The sequence below is a fragment of the Haplochromis burtoni genome, unplaced genomic scaffold, assembly GCF_018398535.1.
Source record: "Haplochromis burtoni strain Fernald_Lab_line unplaced genomic scaffold, NCSU_Asbu1 Contig_56, whole genome shotgun sequence".
NCBI classification, from domain to species: Eukaryota; Metazoa; Chordata; class Actinopteri; order Cichliformes; family Cichlidae; genus Haplochromis; species Haplochromis burtoni.
This window is the reverse complement of record NW_024582417.1, coordinates 1,098,159-1,119,468: the sequence shown is the minus strand read 5'-3', so window position 1 is coordinate 1,119,468 and position 21,310 is coordinate 1,098,159. Positions and strand designations below refer to the sequence as shown.

The window sequence follows — 21,310 nt, the reverse complement described above, 5'->3', positions numbered from 1 at the left end:
TGGATGCTCTGGCTTCCCTCCCACAGTCCAAAGACACACTGATGGATAGATTTGGTGTTGCATTCACATTGGCAAACAAAGTAATTTTTTTGGCTCTTCCACATTTTGTCATAAGCACAAGCTGGACATTTGCTATATATTTTATCACCATGTATATTCATATAAATTCAAATGCAGGCCAGAAAGTTACAAATGAAAAGAACCAACTCTTGCCCTTCCGAAGGTTTTATTGATTGCTTTTAACTCTTCTATCTAAAATGTTTCCTGTAATAATTACTTAAATCCTGTTTCTTAATAATAAATACATAAAGAATAAAAACATATTACTACAGTGTCAATACAGATTACATTGCATGTGATTTCTATACAGTTAGCTTTTCTATAATTACTGAATAAAAATCTTACCAATGCAATTAGTGCAACATATGTTTTGACAACTTTATATTTCAGCTATGTGTTATTTCACCATGCTGTACTTTTCTATATATTCTATAAATATATCATAAGTAGATAAAATATTTGCATGCAAATTCTACATAAATAATAACAATATAATATAAATTAAATACATCAACAACAAATTGTTGTACAAATTACTGATCTTAAAAATTAGAAGTATATCTGTTTTGCATCCATCTAAATTCAAAGCAGTACACATCCCCCCCCTTTGGCTTCCACATAATTAGGGTCAAGGTCATTGGGCAACTTCCCCTTCTCTCCCCAGATATTCAGCTCTCCAAACACACCAGTCTCAATCATTTCCTCCTGCCAGGGTATTGGGACGTTGCCGGACGCAAAGTCATTGTAGAACTCAGCGTCCTTGTCATCCAGGACCACACCTTTGATTGTGCTGAAGGCACCCACATCATCAATATCTTTGGCATAGACCATTTTAGGATCGGGGACAAATGGTGGAGGTAGCATTCCTTTAGATGAAACACAAGAGATAAACAAATGAGCATCTTTTTGTTGCATCGTTTTCAATAGACATGTAATTAGGAAATACGTGCGCTTGTCGATGATATTTTTTCATCACCTGCTTCTAGACGTCCCCAGTTAATGTCTTTGAAAAATGGTTGATTCTTGAGCTCTGCGCACTCGTTATTTTTGAAGCCCAGTCGTTTAGTCGGGTCCTTCTCCATCAGGCCCTCGCAGATGTCTTTGCATTCTTTGCTGAATTTTGGTGTGTAAGAAACTGGATCATTTAGAATTCTGCGAGCTACCTCTTCATTCTCGACCTGAAGAAACAACATTATATACATTTTATTAGGCACAGAGAACCGTCAAGAAGGACAAGCAGGAGAAGAGAGGATGTATGTAAAGCACCTTTTCTCCTCGTACTCTAAAAGGTCCTTTGGCAGCAATCATCTCATACACCGTGACTCCCAGAGTAAAGTAGTCCACAGAGTAATCATACTGCTTCTTCTGAAGCAGCTCTGGTGCCATGAAACCTGTATTAACATGTAACACAGTTTCACACACAATAGTCCAGAAATGCAATCTACGTGTTGGTAAAGAGGTTTGAGCTGGCAGCATTAACCTGAAGGCTACACTTTTTTCTCCAATATGATAGTTTTTACCCCTCAGCCCTGAAAGGCTTATGTGGGCAGATGGGCATTCACCCAAGTTTGTGAATGCACAAACCCGAGAACAAGGGAACATAAGATTTTAAAATTGATATCTAAGGAGGCTGATAAGTGCAACTTTATCTTCAGGTATAACAGGAGTTAAATGACTTACCTGGAGTCCCAGCATATCCAGAAGTTGTATCTTTTCCTGGTGGAAGTTCAACAGCCAGACCCAAATCTGACAGGCGGACATGTCCTAAGTAAAAAGGCTTTGATTACAGCAGTAGCATATGGACACGAGTTTGGACATCATTTACCTACTGGTCATTTAGGGCTTTGTGATTGGGCGCTACCTGCATGTGATTTCTCTTTAGGGTTGTTTTTTTTTTTTTTGTAGTTTTGTTTTTTAATCTCAGGACAGGTTTGGACAGAGACTAAAAGATTTTGGCAGTGAACTGACAATATAAACAGACAAATGGAAAACAGATTAAGTGTTGCAGACTTAATTCCTTACCTGCATCATCAAGAAGTACATTTTCTGGCTTCAGATCTCTGTATACGATTCTGTGCTGATGAAGGTGTTCCAGCCCACAGATGATCTGAGCTGTATAGAAACATGCTCTCTTCTCATCAAAACCAGGATTTTTTTCATCGACGTTGTACATGTGAAACCTGCAAGAAAGGAAATAATATTGACTTTTTTTTTGTACAAACTTATTTGTCGAGATGAGGGGAGTGGATCCTTCACCCATGTTAACTACAGAAACTAGCACGTCATAGTCTAGCAAGTCATAGTGTTTAGGTTGATGTGTGCATGTTTTTGCTGTAACTGATTTTGATCTAGCACCTTAAATCACCACCATTCATGATGGTCATAACCAGGCAAAGGTCTGTCTTGGTCTGGAAGGCATAAGCCAGCGTCACAATGAACCGACTGTGAACTTTTGCAAGGATGCGCTTCTCCACAATTGCTCCCTAAAGAGAAATTAAACATTAGCAAACATGATTAACGCAACAAAACCAAGAATGTGCAATGTTAGGAGGCCCTACATCTAATGTCAAGCCAAACAGATAATTTGTATTATTTTACTTCTATAAATTAATAATAGGTTGTTATACACAGGTCCATGTAAGCCAGAGAGATTCATTGCCCTTTTTTCTCCGTATATGACATTCTGTCTTACTACTGCAGGAAACCTGAGAAGCAACAAATACTATTCATAATGGCTTTTGTACACTTCAAAGGACGCTTTGAAGGTTAACTTTCGGATTCTGATTTCTTGACACATTGCAGGTAAAGTACATAAAGCTATGTGCATGTGCAGCCTGTGCTGAGAGCAAATCAACCATTGCTGAAAACAACTGTTTAACTGTATATGTTCATTACAACTCTGAATGCTTTCTTGACATAATGAGCCGCTTTGTGAAGTCTTAGCATTTTACCTCATAGCCTTTGCGTTTCTTCAGCCTCTTTTTGTCTAGCTTCTTGTTCGCATACATTTTGCCTGTTGCCTTTGCCTGACAAGCAAACACTTCGCCAAAACCTCCTTTACCCAGTACCCGGAAGTCCATGAACCACTCTTCATCAAACGGCTGGCTCTCCATCCATTTTAATTGAGCAAAACGCAGGAAGTACATGCTGTTCTTAAAGCCATCCACGGCCGCTTTTTCCAAGTGCTTGAGCAGCTGTTGTTCACTCTCCTTAAATAAGTCACCACGGACATTCTTGAGGTCTTCTTTAACTCGAATGATGGCCTTTTCCTCTAGGAAAGTGCAAAAATTCTTTGAAGCTGATTGATAGTATTTATTGACTATCAATTGAGCCTTCTGCAGTCTGTCCTTCTCTTGGCACACGACATATTCTTCAATGTCTTTCCACAGCTCTCCAGCATTTTTATGGGTTGCATCACTCTCCAGATATTGCTGGAAGAGACGCTTGCCGATGGGTTGCTTGACACACATGCTGTCAAAGGTGGTGTCTAGTGTTGCTTTCATGTGTTCACAGTTTCTGATATGTGGGAGTTTCAGTCTGGCACGCATCTTTTTGTCACGCAGCGCAGCTGCTGAAGCTCCATCTGTGCTGCCACGGGCTGACACATAGGCAGAGTTTGCCACTACAGTCTCCAAGCCACCGATGTCCATGGCTACACCTTTGTCTGGCAAATGAAACCAAAAATGTCATTAAAAGTGCTGATAATAAGATTTTACTACATTAAAGGGGTAGCTAATGAAGATCAGTCTCTTTTGTAACACTGTCTTGAAAACTCTCATATCATTCACTAGACTATATTACAATTCTGCACAATTTTAAATAAATATTCTAACAAAAAATAGAACCCATATTGCAAGTTGCAACAATGTTTAAAATACAAATAAAACAATGCAATGATTTTCATACATTCATAAACCAATATGCATTCACAATAGACCAAATAAAACATCAAATGTTTAAACTGAGAAAATGTACAGTTTAAGAAAAAAAAACTGAGGCAGATATAGATTTGATGGCACACCTCTATTGTAACGCTGTAATAGATGCAGTATGCAGTTTAGGACGGTCCTACTGAAATATGCAAGACTTTCCCCTGAAAGGACACCGTTTGGATGGAAGCATTTGTGGTGCCTTTCCAGATTTTCAAGCTGTTAATTCCATAAGCACTAATGCACCCCAGACCATCAGAAGTGCTCGCCTGAGAGCTGAATACAAGCTGGATGGTGCCTCCCCTGTTCACTCCAGAGAATCTGACATCCATGTTTTCCAAAAGATAATTTCAAATTTCAATTTCTCTGACCACAGAACAGTTTTTCATTTTCCTTGGTCCATTTTAAATGAGCATTGGCTCAGAGAAGAAGGTTACTTTTCTGGATCATGTTCACGAATGGCTTCTTTTTTGAGTGATGGAGCTTTAACTTGAAGTGTGTTCACAGACAGTGATTTCTGAAAGTGTTTCTGAACCCAGTCAGTGGTAATGCCTTTTTTTTAATGCAATGCTGCTATGGGCCTGCAGATCACAGTAATCCAATATTTGTTTTTGGCCTTGTTCCTGGCATACAGAGATATCTCTAGATTTTGAATCTTCACAATGTTTCATTAAGGAACATTATTCTGAAATTGATACACAATCTGTAGTCTCTTGCAAATCTTGGAACCTATGCCCATATTTACTTCTGAAAAACTCTGCCTAAGATGTACTTTTTATATCCAATCAAGTTACTGACCTGTTGCCAGTTAACCTAATTAGTTTTTCAGTGTTTAGTCAGCTGTTTCTTTTTACTACCACTTAATGCTTCAGCATTTTGTTGTTCTCGTCCTAACTCATCACGATAAGGTTGAAGCGAATCAGAATAAGTTATCTTATTCCTTTGTAAGCTGCTGGGGTAGTGTCGGAGTAGCTGTGTGCCATCTTAAATTTAAGTAAACGCTAAACAATGATCCTAAAAATGTATTATCTGTTTCTATATTAATTTAGGTATGTTGTATGTAGGTAAGAATCATTGATGGTGAAAATATTAAAATGCTGTTAAATGCTGCTCCCTGCTGTTCAAATGACAAAAGTGAATGATGAGGACTTCTGACAGTGCTAAACTTGGGGCGCTACAGCTGCATGACGATACAGTCACACAGGCAAAGGATTTTGGGGACCTGCATTTTATATAGACATAAATCTCTATATATTATAGAGTGATGTAGATGGTGTAGATTTATGTTAGGGGTAACATGAACTGCAAAATATGCTTTATGGATGCAGATATTAAAATGTCATATTAAAAGTATGACATTATTATTCCAAACATTCAATAGATTTTTTACTCTATCAATGAATGCCCAACTGAAATAAGAGTTTTGAGAACGACACAGATATTTGGTGATTTAAAAATCCAATTTTCTACACCGGTTTTCTTTCACACACATGAAGCAAAAACAGATTTTGCTAACATTTGGTATGGGTTCTTATTTATTTACTCATTTATGCTCTGACTGGCTGCTCAGATTAACTCATTCTTACGTTTGTGGCGGTGCAAACATTTATGCCCTCTGGTGGACAAACTATAAAACATCAACACTCATAACACGGTTGAAGCATGTTTCTTCTTCCCTTTCTTCCTTTCATCCATCCATCCATTTGCTTTCGCCTATCCTTTCCAGGGTCACGGGGGGGGCGGGGCGCTGGAGCCTATCCCAGTAGTCATAGGGCGAGAGGCGGGGTACACCCTGGGCAGGTCGCCAGTCTGTCGCAGGGCCTTTCTTCCTTTATTATTTTTTATTTAACGGCTATCATAAATGCTGATAACAGTACATCGGCGGCAGATAACTAACATCAATCAGTAATATCAGCTTGTTAATAAATTGAGCTCTAAATGCATTAGATGTATTTATTCTACAGCAGTGGCGGAGCGGGGGGGCTTACTGGGCTTAAGCCCGGGTTGTTTTTTCAGAAGCCCGGGGTCTTTTGGGGTGTAATTTTTTCATAGTTAGATGCCTGGCTGACAACTGTATAAAACACAAGTTTGACCAGGTACCAAAGCAAATCATTCGTACTGTACAAATAATGTAAATATGACGGTGCATCACGAAAGATTGATATCAAACTGATCACTTGACCCATATTACGTTACTTGCTCTTCAAGTGAATCAACAAATGGCGAAATGAAAAGCCGAACAACAACAATGCTGTTTCTTTAGAGAGTCTTAGCTTACATGTGTGTTTATTTCATATTTTCAGTTGTTACCCTCCACGGCTAAATAAATCGGTTTCGGTAATGCACTGATATACAAGAATGGACATGAGGTGCTTCTTTCAAATAAATAACTCAGGTAAATGTTATTTTATATATTATGCTTTGTATGTTGTTCAGTATATTCCTATGCAAAACAAGAGAAATTTCAATATACAGCAGTATAGTCACAGTTTAAACCAGATACTTACATATACTTTATGGAAAACACAAAACATTTTTTTTACTGTACAACATCAAAAGAGAGGAACAGAGAGAGGAGAATGAGGACAGAACTGAGAGGGAACAAGAGCAGGTGAGACACACATGTTAGTCAAATGGTTGTTTACCAAAAGTATCACCGTATCATAGGTCCTCATGTATCTCGTACCTAGTGTTTCTTTTTAGGTTTGTTATTTTTCAAATTCTATATTTATTAAGTTTTGCAGGCTTGTTTGCACAACAAGGCTAAATAATTATATAAACTTTTCTCAATCTAAATAGTGGACTTTGGTAGAATTAAAAAGGTCTATGATGATTTTCAGTGCTACTATCATCTAGTTCTGTTTCTGGTTCTGTCTCGGTTAAGTCCTCAGTAGTCCTGATTTTGAACTCTTGTAGTCCTGTTTTAATTCCGGATCAGTTCTGGGTCTGGTTGAATTGGTGTGTAGTCCTCGTGTCTTGATACAGCCCTGACCTTGTTCTGCCTTGCTGCTTAATTAAAAAACTAGTTTAAGGTGTCCTGCACATGTGATATATATTTTTCCCTATTGAACAAAACTCTTTTTTGAACAAAACCCAAAACAGAGCCTATTAATCTTTCAGTCATTTCTAAACCCCCCAATCCCACTCCCACATACATACTACCCTTTAGGGCTAAGCCCCGGGTGTATCAGATGTCTGCCTCCGCCTCTACAGTTCACACGATTTATTTGTCCTTTGAATTAAGCTTCCTCTGTTGCTAAGTGTTTGTCCAAAACCCTTTGATTGTTCACCATCAAAGACTAAAGATAAGATTAATTCATTAAACTGTAACGTCGAACATTGTTTTATTTCTACTGTAATATATAACAAAACTAGGAGAATTTGCCCCTGCAGCTAAATGGGACAGGAAATAAAAAAGACATGACTGGATTTGGCTTGACGTGGTACACTTCACAAATACTGTAACACTGATGTGATACTGCTGGCTGTGTCGTAGGTATCAACACCCTCCATAATCAAATTAATCTTGGTTGTTGATACAGGGGATTTACTTATGCATGACCTCCTTGCTCTTAAACAGTTCTGTTAAGTAAATGTATGTAGCTATGCATATGAGGAAGAAACCCTGATGGTGCCAATACAAACTTTTATCTGATGGTTCTGTACAGCCACTGAATAATATTTCTGGCCCATTTAATTTTGAATGTAGCTCTTTCAGTGCTATTTATAATTACTTTTCAGGTTTTAATTATTTTTATGCTTCAGTGTCACCAGCACTGACTTTTTAATGTACTGCAAAAGCAAATGTATTAACACGATAACTCAAAGACGGGAGAGGAAGTCATGACAGTATTTCAAATTTGGTCAAAAGTTGAATTGATGTTACAAATATTTGGTGCTTACCTGGTAAATTTCTTGAACCGACACAGATGTACGCCGCAACTTAGCTTGTAGAAGCAAACAACTGGAAGAAAGTAATTTTAATGTATCATGTGACAGTTGAGCAAATCTCATTAGGCTATTGTCACAATCAAAAAATGCACAATGGTTAATTAAAAAAAGATTTTACTTTATACCTAGGTACATGATGAACTCCAACTTACCTTGTTTTAAAGCAGCAAATTAAATCAGAGCTTGAGGCCAACAAATTAAATCCAATTTAACGCCATCCAACTTATATTTTCCTACTATTTTACCTGTTTGCCTTCTATTAATTAGAATATAAGCACTAATGTACAGCTCTGGCCTGTCGGTGTCTTGAATAAACCTGCTCTCTCCTCCTCTCGTCACTGTGTGATGTGTTGGACAGGTCAGTGTTTCAGGTTAAGGTTTACTTTGCACCTGAAATCCTCCTTCCTGGTGAGGATTACACCCTGACATTATTGGAGTGAGCAACTTGGCAGAAGCCACTGGTGAGTATTGGGGTGAGCATTTCAGACTATATTGTTATTTATAACTGTCCTGTTTTCCTTGTCCAAGGTACATTTTCATATGTGAATCATACCAATGAGAATTAGTGAATAGCATCATTACAAATTTCACAACAACAACACGGTGTATTGATTGGCAGAAGAAGCAGGCTGGAGAGAAATAAAATGGATTATCTCCTCGGGGTGTATGCGAGAGCAAAACACCGCAGCATTTGTTAATACAAACTTTGAGGAATGTTATTTCTGTATGTATGTGAATTCAGATCTTTGCAGAAGCATTTTAATGCGCTCGAACAGGTGAGAAAGAGATTATGTGGGCACATGGCAGGTGATAGGATTTGGCAGGTTGTTGAGGAAATGGAGAAGAAGGATTTAGATCATCTACCTAAAGAGGACAGAATAAATAAATGAGTTGCTTGCACGGTGTAGCTGTTGGGAATATCGCCTTTGATTGAGCAGAAAAGTTAGTGTGTTGTAATACTATTCTTGTAATGTTGACTTAACTACACATTCACTACATTATGGGACTGCAAGCAGTTGCATTTCTTTTATTACAAAAGTATTTAATATCAATATAAAAACTGTTATCCTATTGATCTTTGTGCCAAGAACAAATAAATGCATTCAGCCTTACAAAAGCTTAATTTTTTAATTGTTAGTTTTTTGCATTATATGGGAATGGCCCTTTATCCCTTTATTTGATAAGATAAGCAGAGAGGAATTTTTACAGTTCACGATCTGATGTGGTGGCATAGTGCAGCCACCACAGCACTAGTTCTGTACGACTATATAGTGGCTCAATAAAGAAATAACAGTAATAACAGAAATTCTGGGCCTGTTTGGCTGTTTTAAGTCTCACTATGTGCATCAAAACGCCCTCGGCACAAATCCTATTTAAAAGGGTTTGAGGTGAAACCGTTTTTACTGTCACGTCTAATCCAGCTCTGTGATGAAAAACAAACAAACCCACCGACCCAGACGGGGAGGTTAATCAAATTAGTCCAAAGACCGTGAAAGTCTAGAGGATCTGACCACTATGTTTTCATCTGTGAAATCAAAGTTGATGTCACAGAAATGATAATCGTCTGGAAAAACATCCGTCTTATCCGGGTTTTATGCTCAATCTTCCATTGTCCTGTCACGAGACAATTTGATCAACTACAATATATTCAATATTCAATACTACACTAAGACCATTTAATTAATTTTGTGTTAAGATCTCATTATATTTGCAGTGCACACACTTTGGAGCTGTTAGAATATTCGTGATCCTCACGCAGCTGAGCAGTAAGTGTTCTTCATCTGATTAAACAGAGATGTGATTAAAAACAGCAGTGGAAGTCACTGTTCTATCTCACGCAGTAATCTCTAATTGAGCTCAGCGGAGCTGCCCTGGTTACCTGGTGTTTCTAACTTTAACTCAATGACACACATTTTACTGTGAGGTCAGTGTCCTTAACAGAAAGGTAAATCTGTGTTTGCTGCAAAAATTCTAAAATGTAAACATATAAGTCAAAAGAGGATTTACATCCTTTAATGTCATTAAATATGTTGCCTAAAGTGTTCACTCAGCCATCCAAATCATTGAATTCAGGAGTTCCAATCCCTTCCATCAGTCACGTAGGCGTGCAGACTGCTCCTGAAAGCATTTGTTAAAAAAAATGGGTCACTCTCAGGACCTCAGTGAATTCCAGCGGGGATACCATGACAGGATGCCACATGTCCAACAAGTCCAGTTGTAAAATTTCCTCACTACTAAATATTCCACAGTCAACTGTTAGTGGTATAACAAAGTGGATGTGATCGGCATAAACATCAACTCAGCCACAAAGTGGTAGGCCATGTAAAATCACAGTGCGGGATCAGTGAATGCTGAGGTGCATACTGTGTAGAAGTCACTAACTATCTGAAGAGTCAATCACTACAGACCTTCAAACTTTATGTAACCTTCAGATGAGCTCAAGAACAGTGCATAGAGAGCTTCATGGAGTCTGTTTCCATCAGTATTTATTTATTTATATAGCACATTTAATTACAACAGGAACGTTGACCAAAGTGCTGTACAAGAATACAAAATACCTAGTAAAATAACCTATAATATTGATATCAAACATCAAATATGAATTAACAAATAACTCCGATGCTGTATTAAAAGCCAGTAAATACAAATTAAGATAAGATTTAAAAAGATTGACAGTAGGAGCCTGTCTGACGTGTAGGGGTAAACTATTCCACAGCTTAGACGCTACAACTGCAAATGCTCGATCGCCCCTATGAACCAGCCTCGACCTTGGTATGGCTAAAAGCAAAAGATCTCTTGATCTAAGAGATCTGGTGATATAGTGAAGCAGCTATATCACCAAGCACAATGCAACGTTTCAGATGCAGTGGTGTAAAGCATGCCGCCAAAGGCCTCTAGAGCAGTGGAGATGTGTTCTCTGGAGTGATTAATCATGCTTCTTCGTCTAGCAATCTGATGGATAGGTCTGTGTTTAGCGTTTGCAATAAGAACGGTACTCGTCAGAATGCATTATGCCGAGTGTAAAGTTTGGTGGAGGGGAGATTATGGTGTAGGATTGTTTTTCAGGAGTTGGGCTCAGCCCCTTAGTTTTAGTGAAAGGAACTCTTTCACAAGACATTTTGGATAATTTCATGCTCCCAGAAAAATTCCCATAAACACACTCCTAAACCTTGTGAAAGAAAGACTTGAAGCTGTTATGCCTGCAAAGGGTGGGGCACATCTTATTAAACCCTATAGAACCTATAGATTAACAATGGGATGCCACTCAAGTTTATATGCATGTGAAGGCAGACAAGCAAGTACTTTTGGAAATATAGAGTACATTTAGAATGGATGGAAACCTTTCTTGTAGTTGTTTTTTTTTTATACTTTATTGATCCCCGTGGGGAAATTCCTCTCTGCATTTAACCTATTCACTCAGTGAAGCAGTGGGCAGCCACTGGGCGCCCAGGGAGCAGTGTGTAGGGACGGTACCTTGCTCAGGGGTACCTCAGGGTAGCTGTTCAGGGAAACAGCTTTCAGTTTGGTGTATCTGACATACTATAGTATGATAAACCTTCTGAGTTCTGAAGACATGGATATTAACCAGAGCAATGACCTTAGTTATAGACACTATTTGAAGAAGCATTAGGATAAAGTCAAAAAAGTTGGCTTGAAGTTCTTACAGATGTATTGCCAATAATATAACACGTACACAAATGTTCACAGCCTTTGCCACGATACTCGGATGTATCCTGTTTATACGGATCATCTGACAATTATTTCTACAAGCTAACTGGAGTCCACTTGTGGTAAATTCAGTTGGTTGAACATTAGTTGGTAAATGCACATACCTGTCTATATAGGGTCCTATTGTTGACAGTGTATGTTAGAGCACCAACCAAGCCATGACGTCCAAGGAATTGCCTGTAGACCTCAGAGACAAGATTGTATAGAGGCCTTAATCTGGGGAACTATATGAAAAAAAAAATCTGCAGCACCGAAAGTCCCAATGAGCACAGTAGCCTCTATCATCCACAAATGAAAGAAATTTGGAACCACTAGGTCTTTTTCTAGAACTGGCCTCCCAGCCAAACTGAGCAATTGAGGTAGATTGCTCTGAGATTGATTTCTGTTGTTTTAGTGTAAGACTGGGGGCTGTGGGAGCACTGCAGTTTCAAATTCCTGTGTATGACCTGAACAAATGGTTTTTAACAGTAAAGCTGACTTTGACTTTAGGAAGGACCTGTATTGGGGAGGCAACTAAGAACCTCATGGTCACTCTCACAGAGCTCCAGCATTGCTCTGTGGAGAACCTTGCAAGGCAACTGATGGACTCTCAGACCACAATAAACAAAATCTGGTCGGACGAAACAAGGATCAAATTCTTTTTCCTGGCCAATATCATCCCAGCACCACATCTCCATCTACAATGATGGTAGCATCATTCTGTGGGTATGTTTTTGTTTTTTAGCCACAGGAACTGTGAGAAAAATATCAAGGTTGGAAAAAGGAAGGGAAAAGACCACAGACTGGGTCAAAGTTAATCTTCAAACCACCTTAAACACAGAAATAATAACAAAGGAGTGGCTTGCAACCAGAGCCAAGATTTGAACCCGACTGAACATCTTTGGAGAGATCTCAAAATAGCTGTGGAACAACACTCCCCATCAAACATGATGGAGCTTGAGAGGTTCTGCAAAGAAGAATGGGAGAAACTGACAAGCTTGTAGCATCATACTATTAAAAAAAAAAAAAGTAATTGATGCTTCAACAACATATTGAACAAAAAAATCTGAAATTAACTGTTAACTGTGTATTAGGTCAGTGTTTCCCAAATGATCAGGTGTGCCGTGGAAGATTATCTGGTTCCACCTTAGTACTGCATTCGGCGTGAATAATGGGCAGAACAATTACATTCTCTTCCACTAGAGGGCAGTGTAACCTTCTCTAATTAAATGGGTTGGCAACTTGAAGTAAAACCAGTGTGAATGTGAGAGTGAATGAATAGTGGCATTGTAAAGCGTTTTGGGTGCCTCGAAAAGCGCTATATAAATCCAATCCATTATTATTATTATTATTATTATTATTATTAAAACAAGAAAACGAAGAATTAAAAAGTCATTCTGTGAGATGACGCAGTGCATAATAGCAATAGATAAAGTAGGAAAAAGTAGTCCGTCTGACCTGGGTCCTGGAGAAAATTCCGACCCAGATGAAGGCCCTTGCGTGAGTAGTGTTCAGAAGAAAGCATAAAGGTATACTGTGGGGACAAACCGAGCCAGTTCCACTATACCTCGTGTGCGGGGAAAAAATTATTTCATGCTTTTTGTGACATTTTTGTTTGGTGGTGTGCCGTGTGATTTATTTTTCTAATGTGAAATATGTTGAGAAACACTGTCTTAGGTAATAGTTCTTATTTTTTCCTTTTAATTGTGGCTGGATGCAAGTAGCTCTGTTAGGATTTATCCAAAAACTATCACATCAGGTAATTCAAAACAATGGGTGAACTGGTCACCTGGTCGATCCAATCTAGCGCCAGCAATCGTTGATCCAATCACGTTTGTCTATTGTGACTGTTGTTAACCGAGCACAAAGATTAAGGACCAAATTCAGTGGCTGAGCAGAGACGCGTTACATGAACTACGTAGCACGCACCAGTAGAATCTCTAACGTGAGATGTTTAGGGGCCAGAAAAAGTGTACGATGAAATTTCAAGGCAACAACATGCAACTGATGGATAGATATTTAACAAGTATGGTGGTAACTAATATGGTATTTAACAGCATTCTGTTTATATTTTTTAATGTCCATTTATTTTATTTTAATTTCACTGCGCATTTATAAATCTCCAAATGGTTGTTGTCGTGTATAAAAAAAGAATTGGTAGCACGGGTGAATATGATTTCACGGAACAGAGAAATAAAATGAAATCACGCATAAGTTGAAATTCTCTAAATACCGCAATTGGATATGTCTGCTTTGTTGCTGCCTTCAGCAGATGAGCGATTTTTCTTATTTCGTGTATCGAAATTTTGAGATTACGAGGCGCATTGAAGTACTCTTATGTCTTCTTTGTATTGTACTCAGCTGTCGTGGTTTGTACGGATGTACAGTATGTGGGAGGGGGTAGCTGCTTAGCAAAAGTCCAGTGATGTGAAGAACGAGACAGACTGGAGGCCGGTCTCAAGCGTACATCTGTCGGCCCGTCGGTGGTCACTCGGTCGGTCTGTCGCGATGGATTTCGTGCTGAGCGGAGTGGCGGCATGCGGCGCTTGTGTGTTCACCAACCCGCTGGAGGTCGTCAAAACTCGCATGCAACTTCAGGGAGAGCTAAAGAGCCGCGGATCCTACCATGTTTATTATCGCAACGTCTTCCACGCTTTTTATACTATCGGCAAAGTGGAAGGACTAGTGGGATTACAGAAAGGATTAGTACCCGGGCTATACTATCAGTTTTTTATGAATGGAGTCAGGCTCGGGTCGTACGCCATCATAGAGTCCTCGGGTTACATCCACACCAATGGAAGGGTCAACGCTGTCAAAACCACAGTAGCAGGGGCTATGGCTGGAGTGGTGGGAGCTGTGATGGGCAGCCCCATATACTTGGTCAGTAGCTGGCTTTGCCCACTTGCCTTGTGAAAAGTTATTCAGGCGTGACCTTAAAGTGAACTGTGACTTTCACCTGTGGTCAATGATAAACTTAAATTGTCTCCACTGACAGGTGAAGACTCACCTGCAGAGCCAGGCCACCTCCTCTATCGCGGTTGGTCATCAGTACAAGCACCAGGTAACCTGAGAAAGTGAATGTGCGAATATGAGTGGGAGGCATCAACAGTGTCCTAAAATGCTGCTCGTCTTCACCACAGGGGATGACCCACGCCCTGGTTGCCATCTACAGAAATCATGGCATTCTGGGACTGTGGAGGGGCTCTAGCGCTGCAGTGCCGAGGGTCAGCGTGGGCTCGGCCGCTCAGCTGTCCACCTTCTCCTCCTCCAAGGAGCTCGTCATTGACCTGCAGGTTGGTGTGTGGCTCATTTGCTTTTGACATGAAAATGAGGTAGAAGGCGGCTCACAGAGGGAGTTTTGTTTCTTCACTACTCCACCATGTGTGCATATTTTCCATATGTCCACACTGTTTAAAATAAACATGACTGTTTTTTAGAGTCTGCTTGTATAGTGAGTGTCGGTTGGGTAACACATCTGAACACTCCTTATTTATTTACATTCTTGTCTAATTACAAGACCAAAACAGTACTAGAGGCTTGAGAAGGTGATTTACAGTCAGTAGCTGTTTACAGGCTCCTAAAGCGCCCGCTGTAACACTGACAAAGCGCTCTGTATTCCACTCCTCTGGAATGGAAATTCGACACCTTTTATTGGCCCCCTGTTGAAAACACGAGGCTTGCGTAACTAGAGCATCAGTCTGCATGATGTAAATCAGTGACCCAGCTCTAGTTTTAAAAAAAGAGTTCCTTAATAAGAAATTCCCAAAAAATTATATTAGCAAAAATCCTTACATTTGTGTATACTTTTAATTTACTACTTCCTTGATTTGGCTGACTTACTTTACGCTGTCCCAACTGGTTGGTTGTGTGAGTAAGAATGGAGGTGGACTTGAACATACCTCCCATCATCTCAGCCATTACCTCATGCATAATTAGCTTTATTAAACCAAAGAAGAAGAACTTTGTATTTAGAATAGAAAAGAATAAAATTGCCCTTTGTTGTCATTGTACGTGTACAGCAAAATTGTGGGTGGTCCACACTAACTGTGCCAGAATAAAATAACTAAAAATGGAAAAAATTGGTAAAAAGTATAAAATCAAGAGCGATAGCTGAACTTCTATGACAGTCCGGACTATGACTAATTTGGGTGTTATTGTGGTCATTGGGCAATATATTGTCTTTCTTTCCTGTCCTCGTCAGTGAGTCGTGCTTTCAGTCTTTCACAGTGTGCTTCATAAGGATGGACAAATTGGCTAATGATTTCAAACAGATGGTGGGAACTGAAGCGGTGCATGCGGTTTTGGATTTGTCAAAAAATAGAAGAGACAAAATTATTGCCGTAGAGTTAAAAAAAAATGCTGACATGCTAGATTTTGAGTCAGGACATTGCAAGGTGTTGTGCAAAGCTCCCTCCATCATATTGGTTGTGCTACAGCCGGGCTGACACTATGCATTAGACAGCTCTCTCTTCCATCATCATCAAATACCAAATAAGGGGATATCTTTGGGGAGTCCAGAAATTTCAGCTTGAAACATCAAATAGTTTCTAGATATTTGTTTAGAGGGTGTGCTTAAATATGGGACTGTAATAGCTTTATTATATTGGATGGTAAGAAAGACTAGTGAAAATGTCAGGCTTTTGTCTTTAACTGTTTTTGAGAAACTCGTGTTAAAGATTGCCTCTGATTTCAAAGTGTGACAAAACTTTGAAATGTATCGACGGATGATTTTTAAATTACAATATGTGTTAAACAAATAAAATTTCATATATCCAAACGTTGGGCTGTATTAGCAGGTGAATCGGAAGGTGCACGGTAACTTGAGATGGAATGACCTCGACAATAATAGAGCCTCCTTCCTCTGGTTCGCTGCACGTAACCGTGCAATTATGAGGAGTTAAAATTAGAAGTGGCTGCACACATGCTGCTATCTTGATAATGACTTATTCCTCTACTTCTACTGCAACCGCAGGCCCACGTGTGCACGCTCTCTAAACCTGTCCATCCTGTAATATTATTTTCTTCTGTTGCCAAGGTGTTTCCAGCAAACAGCTGGCTGGTGGCCCTCAGCGCCGGCATGATCAGTAGTGTGGTGGTGGTGCTGGCTATGACTCCTTTTGATGTGGTGAGCACGCGGCTCTACAACCAGCCCGTGGATCATTTGGGCAAGGTGAGCACAGGGGCCAGACTAGGGAAGTATGAAGTGAAGGGAAGATCCTAGCTCACGGCGTGGTTGATATGTTTTCATTGTATTCATCCTCTGTGAATCCCTCATTGTGTCATCTCCCATTTGTGTGGGAGAAATTGTTGGTCGCTTGGCTCCAGGTTTAGACAAGAAAGATTGCTTGAACAAAAATACAAGGTGGGTGTAGAACAAGAACAATCATTCTCTTGTTTTTTAGGGTCAGCTCTATAAAGGATTTACTGACTGCTTTTCCAAAACCCTGAAGAAGGAGGGATTGACGGGGCTTTACAAAGGCCTGGGAGCGTCTTATTTCCGACTCGGTCCACACACCATTCTTTCGTTGTTTTTCTGGGATGAACTGCGCAAATTCTACCAGCCGTTCAGATAACACCCGGGACGAAGACACTGGAAAATGGGTAACTCATTATGTTCTGAGTGCAGAAGGTTAAATGAATCGTCGTTTAATGAGTTTATGATTATCCGGTGGATGGAAACACCTGAAGGTGTTCTAGAGCAAAGGTAATGTTTTACACTCCAGTTAAAAAAACACTTTAGAGTCAAATGTGTCAAGAATGAAGGTGAAAATGTTAAATTATTGAGCTGCTGAAGGATATATTAACTGCACTTGTCACATAGAACCATACAGTATGCTGTATGTCCTCCAGAGGAAATTCAACACTGTACCTTTTCTCTAGCTCTTAAACTCCTGTGTACTGAGGATACGAGGTCAATGTCCTATTTTTATTCTGTGTGTCTGGGAATTAGGAAAATCTGATCGTGATACAAATTCCCCGCAGCAGCCTTGTGCTTGTTTTCAGGTGATGAAGAGTATTCTATACTGTAGCAACATAGTTAATCATTTTGGCCTTTAGCAATTTCCCTCAAGCAACTTTGCCTTTGACTCATTAAAGCCAATGAGAACCAGTTGAAAACCAAAACTTCTTTAAACTTTTTTTAGGTCTATGTGGAGTTTCCTAAACTTTCTAAAGACTGCAAACATGCCAGGCTCAAGTTTTGTGAACTGTATATAATTGTGTGGATGCCCTCAAGGGCATCCACACAATTGAGTTCCTGTTTCTCTTTATTCTTTATTCCACTATTTTATTCTAGTTGCTTCCGTACACTTTTTGGCGCTTAACTACTCCCACAGTTTTTGTGCTATTTTCACCGTTCAAATCTTAAAAAATTCTGCTCTTTCCGCTAAAGTTGAATTTTTTTTGCAATATTTTTTGCCCATTTCTGCCATATTATCAGTGGCCTCACTGATTTTCCTTGCCGGGTTGACCTGTGTTTTAGCTCAGTGAGATAAGCATCTGTTCTCAGACTGGGAGGCCCGGGTTCAAATCCCGCTTATGGCAACATTTCTTTCAGTTCACAGTTAAACTTTTTTAACTCTTTTCAACACAAATTTCAGCTTTTTCACCCCTTTTCAGCAGAATTTTCAGTTTTTTCACCACTTTTCAGCACAAATACCAGCTTTTTCAGCTGTTTTCAGCAAAAACCTCTTTTCAGCAGAAATTCTGCTGATTGAACTCTTTTTAGCAAAATTTTCAGTTTTTTCTGCTGTTTTCAGAAAAAAAAACTCTTTTCGGCAGAAATTCTGCTCATTCACCTCTTTTGAGCGGAAATTCTGCTGATTGAACTTATTTCAGCAGAATTTTCACCTCTTTTCTGCCCAAATTCTGCTTATTCACCTCTTCTGCAAAATTTTCAGCCTTTTCACCTCTTATCAGCACAATTCTCAGCAGCTTCTGCTCATTTCAGCAAAATTGTCAGTCTCTCCACCTCTTCTTTCTGAGAATGAGTTTGGCGCAGTGAGATGAGTAGCCTTGAGACCAGAAGGGCCAGGTTTGAATCCTGCTCAGGGCAACGTTTTTTTTTTCAACTTTATACTTTTTCAGCTTTTTTCAGCAGACATCTTCAGTGTTAAGGCATCCACACAGCATTTTCGCAGGAAATGCAAATTTTTCTAGTTGATCTTTGAGTTTGAGTAGGTCAAATGCATCCTAGAATATAGTTACTGTCAAACAGTATGTGGAGAAAAATGTTTCCCAGCCTTACAAAAGGATAAATATGTAACGTGGTTAAAGGCAACTCTAGGACAAAGGCTTTGTTTCAAAATGACTTCTGCGGTAGACAGATTTCCTCTTTAGGTGAAGAAAGAAAACTCCACTAACATGAAATATTTTAGGCCTCATAAACCAAAGCGAGTATCCAGTGGATCTGCCAAAAAAAAGGATGTGAAAGCCAATGCTCTCCCTAAGCATGTGGTACTGTATAATAGCAGGAGCCGTTACTCTTAATATACACATCAAAGCGGCTCCCTCCATTAAATTAGACAAACAACAACAACAACAAAAAAAAAAACTGCACATTTTTCATTGCCATACATGACACATTTCATAAAAAGTATTGTGTTTAAACACTGATGGAGACTGGCCCCTTTTTTCTAAATGTAAATGGATTTATTGGAGTTTTATTCTATAACTGCACTGGTACATTTGTTGAGTGTGCAAGCGCGGGTTAAAGTATTTCACTGTCATATTAATTTATTTGTGACGTTGACAAAACATTCAAACATTCAATTAATTATTGCCATGAGTTAGAAACCTTACTGCTGCTCTGCTAAAATGTCTTGGTTAATAAGCAAAAATCTGTTGGTGAAGCTAGTTGGTGAATAGTGTGCCTTAATAAATCTTTAGGAATAAAAGCGGTCTATTTTAATATGTTACAGACGTGACGTTTATCAGCTCGTCCACTGACTCCATCTGCTTGAGTTTTGGTTCTATGAAGTGTTCATAATTGAGCCCAACAGTCAGATTGCCATGAAATGGAAACTGTTGGTAACATTTTGCAGTTCCACAAAACTTTGTGAATTTTGATGCTTTCTTAATAAGTGTAGGATGCCCATGATTTTATTTATATGAGCATTATTAGTTATTCCCGACCACCTTTGAATGCAACAGCACAATGTGACATGTAACAAATGTACTGTAGCTCTACGAATAGAGTTCCCTGAAGTTTGTGACAGAAGGCAGGAAACTGTTATTTAAGTTTATTAAATATTATGAAGTTTTGAACTTCAAAAGAATTGAGTTTTGGCAATTTTTCTGTTTTTAAATGTGTTTTTCTTGATATAATTATGCTCATTTGTTCTTTGTATATGGTTCCTTATGGAGTTTGTTTTTTGTTTTTTTTGTAAGGGAACATGATTTTTTATTTTTTTTTATTTTAATTGTTAAGGTGGTATTGATAGGTGTACTGGGCAGCAGTGTGGCATATCCAAATACTGATGGAACAATTTTAGGGTGGATCAAAATATAATGGTGCTGTGGTCTTTGCATGGAGCCCAAAGGGAACATGGATTCTTCCACATCTGTCACTTCAGTGGTTTCATGAGACTTCTGTCAAACAAAAGTTGTGCCAAAAGTTGTGTCATTAACAATTACCAATCCAGCTCGATTTTATTACACCGCAGTTCAATACCTTAGCTTTTAGTTATGATAAAGTCAGATTACAGCAAACTGAGCTGTTTGAATGCAAACCTGTATTTGGACTTTTCTCTACAGTCTCAGTAAATCGAAAGATTAGTTGATAGTTTTAGGAATAAAAACTTTAGAATTGATACAGAGTCCTTGGAATGGGAGCGATTTGATGCTCAAACACTATAAATGCAAAAAACACGTATCAACACTTTTGTTTGGAAATCTTTCAGTTCATTTCTCTGTCTCTATTATACGATATTTGCCAAAGTTTAAACCTCATGACAGTTCTAAAAGTTATGTGTTATCGGTCATTTCATGGAGCAGCTTGGTTCAATTTCATGAATGTTAGAAAATAATTTTCCAACATGGTTTTTTGATATGTGGAATGGAAGTGAAGAGCAAATAAACTCAGACTTTTATTGTCCAACAGTGTGGTGGTTACTTACTTTGTTCAACAGTGTTGAAAATGTAAAATTTCCTGTGTGTTATTCTCAAACTTTACTGCATATGTCTTGTAGTACATTTATGTCATTTTCAAGATTTCCCACCATTGAGCAGCAGCTAGCTGGAGTTTCTTTTCCTTAAAAGAGATGAAGTCACCGCTACATTGAAGAACTGGTAAAGTGATGAAGTTTCCCATCAGCTGGTAGAGAACAGAAAGTGCTGGACAAAATTTCTTAAATGACAATATCGCTCTGCTTGGCAGGTGACTTAAGAGGACTTATGAAGAAGTATGCTAACGTTTTCTAATTGGTAATGTTACAGTAGTTATTACTGGATATTGTTTTTCTGCGTGACTTTCTTTGTGCATGACTGGATGTTAGTTGCACCTCCAACTGGAAGTTAAGGTTAACCTTTCTGTGAATGCCTGATATCATAGTTATGAAAATCACCTGTGTCAACCTGCAACGTGACTCCTACTGCAGGAAGTAGAGATAATTATGTGTACACATATGAAAAGGGCCTTTGGCATAAGGATGACTGAAGGTGGC

The 21,310-nt window shown here is 39.0% G+C and overlaps 2 protein-coding genes across 2 annotated transcripts; one reads left to right on the top strand and one right to left on the bottom strand.

Annotated features, from left to right (window-relative positions):
* Positions 1 to 209: 209 nt before the first annotated feature.
* grk1b (G protein-coupled receptor kinase 1 b) lies at positions 210 to 8,320 on the bottom strand. Its single transcript, XM_005922139.3, has 9 exons — positions 8,093 to 8,320; positions 7,893 to 7,953; positions 3,012 to 3,724; positions 2,416 to 2,543; positions 2,083 to 2,240; positions 1,741 to 1,824; positions 1,327 to 1,451; positions 1,037 to 1,238; positions 210 to 926 (listed from the first exon to the last, which is right to left on the bottom strand). Exons 3-9 carry the CDS (start codon positions 3,708 to 3,710, stop codon positions 643 to 645), a joined length of 1,680 nt encoding a protein of 559 aa, XP_005922201.1. The 5' UTR covers positions 3,711 to 3,724; positions 7,893 to 7,953; positions 8,093 to 8,320; the 3' UTR covers positions 210 to 642.
* Positions 8,321 to 13,980: 5,660 nt separating this feature from the next.
* Positions 13,981 to 18,286, top strand: slc25a35 (solute carrier family 25 member 35). Its single transcript, XM_005922138.2, has 5 exons — positions 13,981 to 14,528; positions 14,644 to 14,709; positions 14,789 to 14,941; positions 16,684 to 16,818; positions 17,051 to 18,286. The coding sequence occupies exons 1-5, from the start codon at positions 14,157 to 14,159 to the stop codon at positions 17,219 to 17,221; spliced, it is 897 nt and encodes a 298-aa protein (XP_005922200.1). The 5' UTR covers positions 13,981 to 14,156; the 3' UTR covers positions 17,222 to 18,286.
* The last annotated feature ends 3,024 nt before the right edge of the window (positions 18,287 to 21,310 follow it).